The sequence below is a fragment of the Rutidosis leptorrhynchoides genome, chromosome 5 (assembly GCF_046630445.1).
Source record: "Rutidosis leptorrhynchoides isolate AG116_Rl617_1_P2 chromosome 5, CSIRO_AGI_Rlap_v1, whole genome shotgun sequence".
In the NCBI taxonomy this organism is placed as follows: domain Eukaryota; kingdom Viridiplantae; phylum Streptophyta; class Magnoliopsida; order Asterales; family Asteraceae; genus Rutidosis; species Rutidosis leptorrhynchoides.
The window spans coordinates 414277585-414286615 of NC_092337.1; the positions used below are offsets into that span (position 1 = coordinate 414277585).

The 9031-nt window shown below is 33.3% G+C and overlaps 2 protein-coding genes across 4 annotated transcripts; one reads left to right on the top strand and one right to left on the bottom strand.

The window, feature by feature from the left end:
- The first annotated feature begins 562 nt into the window (after positions 1-562).
- Positions 563-1747, top strand: LOC139850458 (axial regulator YABBY 4). Its single transcript, XM_071840031.1, has 6 exons — positions 563-646; positions 742-885; positions 1023-1182; positions 1299-1347; positions 1433-1508; positions 1649-1747. Exons 1-6 carry the CDS (start codon positions 563-565, stop codon positions 1745-1747), a joined length of 612 nt encoding a protein of 203 aa, XP_071696132.1.
- Positions 1748-5443: 3696 nt separating this feature from the next.
- Positions 5444-8270, bottom strand: LOC139847937 (BOI-related E3 ubiquitin-protein ligase 1-like). Of its 3 annotated transcripts, XM_071837671.1 has the most exons (5): positions 8223-8246; positions 7274-7409; positions 6828-7183; positions 5943-6428; positions 5444-5740 (listed from the first exon to the last, which is right to left on the bottom strand). In XM_071837671.1, exons 2-5 carry the CDS (start codon positions 7374-7376, stop codon positions 5576-5578), a joined length of 1110 nt encoding a protein of 369 aa, XP_071693772.1. In that variant the 5' UTR covers positions 7377-7409; positions 8223-8246; the 3' UTR covers positions 5444-5575. The 3 variants fall into 3 exon arrangements, with proteins under 3 accessions (XP_071693772.1, XP_071693771.1, XP_071693773.1); XM_071837670.1 differs by lacking the exon at positions 8223-8246 and having other exon boundaries at positions 7274-7699; XM_071837672.1 differs by lacking the exon at positions 5444-5740 and having other exon boundaries at positions 5811-6428; positions 8237-8270.
- Positions 8271-9031: the final 761 nt, after the last annotated feature.

The following is a 9031-nucleotide window of genomic DNA, read 5'->3' on the forward strand; positions in this document are numbered from 1 at the left end:
TTATGGAATGTCTTTTGCCTGAAGGATAAGTTTAACTTGGTGGACAAGTTTAACTCTTCCTATAAATTGTAACCCCTAGCCTCATTGTAATGTGTGTACAAAATTAATAGTAGAAAATCTCTGGTTTGCGCTCGTGGAGTAAACCCTTCTCCGCGTTTGAAGTTGGGATATAACCACGTTAAATACCCGTGTCGTTTGTACTTTATTTTTTGTTTTAATTCGTTTGTCATTTGTGGGTTAGTGATTGAAATCAATTGCTTGTCTTGTTAGGGCCTTCCGAATTCCTAACACTACCTATGTAATGTGATTGAAAATCACTACCATCACTCATTAAATGTCAAAGATTGAATGCCTAGGTACACACTTTTATATTTGTCCATATATGTATATATGTGTCATATATATATATATATATATATATATATATATATATATATATATATATATATATATATATATATATATATATATATATATATATATATATATATATATATATATTGTATATATCCTTGTGTATGACCCTCTTTCAACTTCAAATCATCTCATGTTTCTCCCAGATATGTCAACATTAAACAATCTTCTGGACATCCAACAAGAACAAATTTGCTATGTGCAATGTAGTTTCTGCACCACAGTTTTACTGGTAATAAATTAACCAAACACTTGTGAAAATTAGAGTTTAGTGTGTGTTCTTTGATCACTTTTTCATATTGTATTTAATTTTCTGTATATATGCAGGTTAGTGTACCATATAACTACCTATCTATGGTTGTTACAGTAAAATGTGGCCATTGTACAAGCCTTCTTTCAGTGAACATGATGAGATCATCTTTTTTCCCTCTACATATGTTTTCTTCTCTTGTTGATAACCAAGAAGAAGAGGTACATATATATATGCATGATGCATTCTGTTAACTTATTTATGGTTTATTACAATCTTTACATGTCGTATAGTTAATTAATTGTGTTAAAAGTAATGAGTTTCGTTTTGTATAATTGTATGTCTATCTCATTTGCAGCCATTGGTGAATAATGATGTTTGTGAAGAAGATGAAGATGTTCCTATAAATCCACCCTTGAGTAAACATAGTTCTTCCCCACATGTCTCCTCATCATCCTCAGACGAAGTCAACGATAATAATGATGATCATGAAGTAGTAAACCACGTCGTCAATAAGCGTAAAAATAATTCTTCTAAATTTATTTAGATTCATAACTAGAGAACTAATCTTTGTATATATGATAACATTTATATTGTTTACGTTGAATGATTCATTTTCTGTGTTCAATTGCAGCTCCCGAAAAAAGACAACGAGCCCCATCCGCATACAACAAATTTATCAAGTAAAGTGTTCACATTCTTTTTGCTAGTTTAATTTATGTAATAATAATAATGAATGATTAACTTATATATGTACATTATTATCAGAGAGGAGATAAGAAGGTTGAAGACACAACATCCCAACATGTCTCATAAGCAAGCCTTTAGTACAGCCGCCAAAAATGTATGTTTTCTCAAAGTACAACAATAGTATCTTAGTATCTTTTCAATGAAATAAAGAGTTAAATAATCATCAAGCAACATCATACATGATACCAAGAACTTAGTTACAGTATATGTTAAGTTGATTGACTTTTGTTTCAGTGGGCCCATTCACCACCAAGTCAACAGAATGATGGAGAGAAATCAAAGATCTCGGATGGTGAATCTACAGCGATGATCGAGGATGATGGTTCAGATTAATTAGATGTCTTAATTAAATTTAGCACATTTGATAGAATGCTAGTGGAAGAACATTTTCATGGACTAGAGGCTAGCTAGTGACTTGGTAGTTATAAGTTAATCTGTTAATTAAGGTGATAATTTTATTTGTTTCAAACTATTGTGGCCTTAATTTTCTTTTAGATACATATATGCTTATGTCTACTTCACCTTCAGCTCAAAATGTTTGTGTGTATATATGTGGATGATCGAATTAAGAACTTGTATAAAAGCATATGTCTAGCTAATAGCTGTAAAAAATTGTTAGAAAATAGGATAGTAATTGATAATATGATTGATTCTTAAATCGTGTAATCACTTTTACAATTAAGTATTTCGACCTCACAAGCATCCGTATCACGTAATTCTAATTGGGATAAAGACAAGAACGAAATTTGATTCCAGACAAGAAGATTCAAAATGTATGTTTCTGTTTTTCGTATGTGAAAGCAAGTGAAGTGTTTTCGGGAAGGAATACACATTAAATTCGGTTGCAACTCGAAAAAGTGCAACGAAAGGATATAACGAAAGAATGCAACCTTTTGTTTTTGGAGAAAAAAAAAACTGTTACCCGAAAAGGTGTAACTATTGACGGGAAAATTCGTTGGGATGCGATTTTTCGGTAAACAATATAGTACCCAAAATTTTCGGGCACTGCCCCTTGGACCCCAGTAGGGGGCGCAGCCCCTTGACCCACACTATTTTTGAGAAAGTGTTTAGCCAACTCTTACGGGCATGCACTCCACACTCTCCAAACCCGTTTGTAAGTATAGCTAGTCAGCTCTCGCTTTCAAGTAAATCCCAATTACTTAAGATAAATGTTAGATGCCACTAAAATCACCAACAAAAATTAGAGTTATATACGACTCGTAGATTCTTAATTAGTGATGGCCACATCATAAACAGGTAAACTGATAATATTTTCCCTGTTTATAGGCTACTCGACAAGGGGAGTATTTTCTTTACTCAGATGTAGGCACGCAGCCTATGCGGGTGTCCCATGACCGTTTTCAACCGTTTTTCCTGATCACCTCAAGATATGCGTCCGGTATAATTTAAAACTGAGACCTCTTTATAGGAACTCAAGTACTCAACCTCCAACCACTAAACTATCTTGGAACGATGGACACGTCATCATCATCATATATATGTTGATTCAAATCATGCAAAACAAATTAGTCATCTTCAGCTATATATATACTTTCTGAGACAATTCTACTACTAAATGTCGTATAAAAGCAGAGTTGATGGCCGAATTAGTGGTTAATATATGATCCTGAGTTATAATTTGTACCACACAGAGATAAAGCACGGCTTGCTGTTGCAAGAAGTTGCAGGTTTCTTGACAAGGCAATGGTTACTTAAAGAAGAAACTAAAGTATTTAAGGCGAAATAAAAGCTCTTAAAAAATGACATTATAATTAAGTGAAACTGACCTCCATTGAGTTAATAACCATGAGTTGTTATTTCCATTTTAAGAAGGTGTTTGGATTTCAATGATGTTCATATTATTGATCTAATGAGGTATCTAGTAGCTGGCTGCCTAGATGCTCTTGGCCTTTGAGCTATATATATATATATATATATATATATATATATATATATATATATATAGTGGTAGGATCAAGAGGGAAGTAACCATTCGGGGGGAAGCGGGGGGAAGCAAAAACTTTTTTTTTTTTCGTTTTTTGAGAAAACTTTGTTCACGAACATTATAGATGAGATGAAAATATGAACATTTAGTAGAGACACTTTGTGATAAATGTTTTTATTTTGGCGGGAAAACGCTCGAAGAAGTAATATATAACAATTATCGTGTTTTTCGAGCGTATTTTGAGGTTTTAGCTATTGGGGTTTAGATATTAGGGTTTAGATATTAGGGTTTAGAAATTTAGGGTTTAGGGTTTAGATTTAGGATTTAGATTGAGTTTTTAACACGAACGGTTTAGAGTTTAGGGTTTAGGGTTTAGGGTTTGGTGTTTTGGGTTTATGGAATAAACCCAAAACACCAAACCCTAAATCCTAAACCCTAAACCCTAAACTCTAAATCTGGCTAAATTTTACTTCACAAAATATGGAAAAAAAAAACGTTCATATTCTTCACGAACAATATTATCTTGAATGTTATTTTTGTCGATCGTTTTCCCGCCTAAATAATAACATTCATCACGAAGTGTCTCTTCTAAATGTTCATATTTTCGTGTGATCTTGATGCCGGGAAAAAAAAATTCAAAAAAAACAAAAAAAAAAATTTGCTTCCCCCGCTTCCCCCCGATTGGTTACTTCCCATTGATCCTGCCCATATATATATATATATATATATATATATATGTATTATGTGTGCTCTTATCTACGATCTTTAATTACGGAGTATCAATTCATGAGTGACAAATGATTGACCAATCCTCCTTATGTCATTTGCCATCATATCATCATATTTAACTATATATATCAAAATTTTTAGTAGCATGAAAGTCAAGGAAAAAAATAGTTTTACAATAATGGTGTGCACCATATGATTTACACAGATAAAGGAAGACGAAATGGCCCTCACGGAACGGAAGTTGCGTTCAAAAGCTATGGAAAACTTAGTTAAAGGCATTTATAGTAAAGAGTCGTCAAGCTTCATCAGGCAAGAATAATCAAATAAAGATAAATCAGACCGACCAACGTTTAACGTAAGCTCAATATGCCGCTTTTAATATATAAGCCCTAAATATCAAAGTAAATCACGTGAGCAACACACATGCCACGTCACTAAATTCGATTACGTACTTTTCGGATAATTCAACCAATGATAACGCAACATGTGTCTCCGAACAATCCGTAGACCCCAGACGCCTATAAATAGGACACCTGAGCCATCACTTCTTAGACACTTGGACTTGTGTCAGAAAAATACACATGCTCTCTCTTACAATATTTTCTCTCTCTAGGACTCAAGAACAGAGCAACATAACGCTAAAGGGGCCAAGTCACAGTTTGACTCCGAAGATTGACTTAAGCCACCCCACAACTTCTACATTGTGATCTGGGTCTGCACGGACGATGCATTTATACTTGTATCCGCTGACCGAAAATAAGTAAAGACATACTACACCTACTTTTGATTTTCATATATATACATTTATTAAGTTCTAGCTCTTCGGTTTATCGGGTGTTCACGCTTGTGGTCCAAATATATACATTTGATGGAACCTACCTCACAACTTTCTTACAATCCTCTTATATAACAGTTACCATTACACTCATTTTTCTGAAATGTTACTCATCACCCACACCCTTCAAATTCCCCATCACCACTAAGACATCGGGAACCTTGCTATATTTGGTGTCATGTTTCCATGTCGGGTAACCCATGGAGGGTATAATTTAACATTGTGGATATTAAGTTTTTAGTGTTCTATTGCGTCGTTGATTTAACATTGTGTATCATACGCAGTAATTTGTTCAGTTGTTATCCATGTGTCATTTGCAGATGAGTCGATCCAAGTGGAGTCCTAACGAGATAGTTCAAATTCGAGGTGGGATCGATATGAACCTTATAACTTTTCATTATAATCCAAGTATAACCTTTTATATGACCATGTAAACTGGAGGTGATCTTACCCTACCATTTTAGCCATATACCACTAAATAATGTTGCACAATACAATGCTTCAAGGCTTGTTTAGTGGCATATGGCTTAAACATGTTGGTGTAAAGATCACTAACAACCTAGTTTACAACATGTTTGAGTTTGTTTAGTTTCAAGTAGTTTTAGGTTATTAGCTCTGAGCCTATGAATATTTCATAGGTGTTATATTTAGGTTATAGACTATTAGTGCTTATGTGGTTCGATAAGTGGGGCAAGGTTGGAGATCTTGTTCCAAGCTCAGCTGCAATCTCATTTCGACTACAGTTAGATGTCGAGTAACCATGGATCGTATAATCCAAGGTTATTAGCATTATAGCATCTTGTTTCCTTCCAATTACCTGTCAAAACATAAAGATAAACTGTTAGTGTGAAAAGAAACTTTATCTGTAATGAAACACCTTTGCTCATTATAATTTTCATTTTCAGAAACAGTGTTACTATTAAGCAAACAATGCATACTGAAAATGTGTAAGTGATTACTTAATTTTATAAGTTTAACATCACTGTCATGTTTTACGACAGGTACACTTCCACACTAACCGTTTTAACCATCTGGCACACAGGACAAACACTCGTAAAACTATCACATTCTTTACACAAACTCAGGTGTCTACACGGCATTACCAAAACCGACACCTCTTTAGCCCTGCACGCTTTACAAGTTGACTTCCCGACACTTGTACCTAATCCAAGATAATCTTTAGGATCGCTAGACGATACTTCAACATCTGTATCTCCAAATCCTTCTTTAAGTTGGTCGTCATTTCGATGAGCCAGTGCCTGCTGAAGGTTCGTTTTCAGTATGTTGACCATTGACTCACAGTACTTTGCTCTGTATTGCCAGTTCTGGGCCTCATTCGCCACCTTTGTTATTTTCTCTGTAAGTTCCTTGTTTTTACGATTTATGGTTTCGATTTCGAGTTCTTTTTCGTGAATCTTATTGTTTATGCCTTTCTCGAGAGCACCCAGGAATGATGTCATGTGTCTCTGCCTTATCTCTCTCATTCCCTTTAACATGTTTTCTTCCTGTTATATTGCAGAGTATAGTTATACACAATAATAAAGAAAATTTTAAACCTAAAATCGATATAAATACACTAATCTACACTGCAATAATGGGAAAGCTAGCAAATATGAAGTTCTATATTACTCCATTATAATAGACAACACAATATGCAAACTTTAAAAGTCGGGTCAACGTTGGTCAAAGTCAACATCGGTCAAAGTGACTCGTCCCCAACTCGACATCCAAGGTCCCGACCGACTCGTCCCCGACTCACGACTTTTACAACCTTGATACGCAGAATGAGCTTATCATACATTTCAAAAAATCTAATAAGGAATACCACCTTACAGATTGCAGACGATGAAACGTGATAAAAAAAATCAAGTATGTAAATTATACAAGGGAGAATCAAGTAATACCTGAATCATAATGTATCTGTCAAGCTCTTCTCTATGTCTATCAAGTTCAGTTGTAATGCTGTCACCAAAAGAAGACATAATTGATGGACCTATACTTGCGCTTGCTGATGTAATGGAGGAGTTGCGTTCCTCGTCATCATACGATAATTTTAAACCAGTCGATACATGGTGTGGGTTCAGGATGCTTGAAGGACGATCAGAATCCTCATGATAAACGTTGTGATTCAATGAAATTTGACGCTTCTTCTGCGTAAAGTTAGCCTCAACTTCCCTTGGTCTTTTGTTGGACTGAAAGGCAGGATTATTATGCTCTTTTGAAGAATAATTTACTGGATCAACATTATATGCAGCTGGTACTGTAGAGATACATCAATATGAAGATGAATATGGAAGAATAGTATCAATGTATAATATCTTGAATTTTGTTTAAATGGTCAAAAACTCACCATTTGTAAATAGTTGCAACTGATTTGATACGTTTGAAGGGTATTGGAAAAGGTTTTCATCAAATATTGGGACCAATGAATTATTGTTGCTTCCTCCAAACATCTTATACAAATTATTTATACAGTGTCCGTCCACCTAAAGAATAATAGCAAAAACGAATCAGATTTTGAAATGTCACAAGTTGCCAATGAAAAAAGCAATAACTTTACACAATACAACAATCTACGTGCACCCAGTAACGTAATATTCCCACACTCATTCAAAGAATCTTTTTCCCAACCAAGAATGGGAGCAATAATGGTACCAATAATGCAAGTTATCAATTCGGACATAATGCAATATGATGAAAGATTTAAACGGATGCAAAGCCAAGAATGGGAGTATGGGACCAATAATGCAACTTCTTAACTTGAGAATAATGCTGTATTTCATTTAGTATATATAAAATAAGATCCTAATAATAAGCCTATGAAGATAAGAATAAAAAGTTGAAGGTTTATGATAAACAATTACCCCCAATCAGACCAAAATTTACCCCTAACTTGATGTAAGTTTTTCGATACACGATACAATATTGTCACAGGACTACAAATCAAGTAAATAATCAGACCAAAAACTCATTTAAAAAAAAAGTAGCACCAACAATCACCAAAAGCAAGCAATACATACACAATCAATATTCAATATATAACTTCAATTCAACATATTTGAAGATTACTATAAAATTCAACATAGAAAAATTACATATTTTCACCAATAATATAATTATGATACTAAAAATTTCATCATCAGGTATTCAATATCAATCCAAAAGTTTCAAGTACAACAAGTTAACCTAGCAAAACAAAAACATAAAAAAAAAAAAAATAAATAAAATAAAATAGAAATCATGAATCATAAGAAAACCTAATGGATCAATCAATCAATCGGCCTAAAAAAAGGATATACCAGTAACAAATTACCTCAACAGAAAGCTTCAATCGATCCTGCAAAATCAAAAAATAAAAATCGATGTATCAATACTCATATCACTACAAAACATCGATTTGGTAATTAAAAATCTCTAAATTGATAATCGATGCATACCTGCAGTTGATGAGAAGAATTTAGAGAGAAGAAAAAGATAACTGATAGGTGCGATGGTGGTGGTGGTTGCGCAAATTGGAGAAAAAGATGATGGATTTTGATGAATGGATGGACGTTGAGACATAAATAAGTATAAATATGAATATGAATGAATATTTCGTTTTTATAACGTAAATTAAATTTAATATTAACTAATTAATTAAGTTTAATTATTTGTCAAAAATTAAAACTAACTACTATTGATTAATTTTGATTATATTTTCTGACAAACGGACAGAAATAAAAATAAAAAAAGAAAGTAAATAAAGGGGGTAAATACGTAGAGTGTGGGGCCCAGGGAACACGCGACCCAGCAAATTTCTGGAATCACGCCTCCTTTCCTACTACTACTCATCGGATCTTTTCCTTCTGACCCAATTTTTACTTGATATATATACACCTTTTTAATTATTAATTATTAATATTAATTAATTATTAATTCAAATTAAATTAAATTTATTTAGATTAAATTTAAATAATTAATGACAATATTAAACAACTTTTTGAAAGTTGGAGATACTTGTTTTTGTAAAACTTCAAATATATTTGTAAATAGCCTTTCTAGCAAGGAGCTAGTAAATGTTAAAAAGCTACAACACCTTTACTAGTCAAAAGTTACAAGTTACATCGTA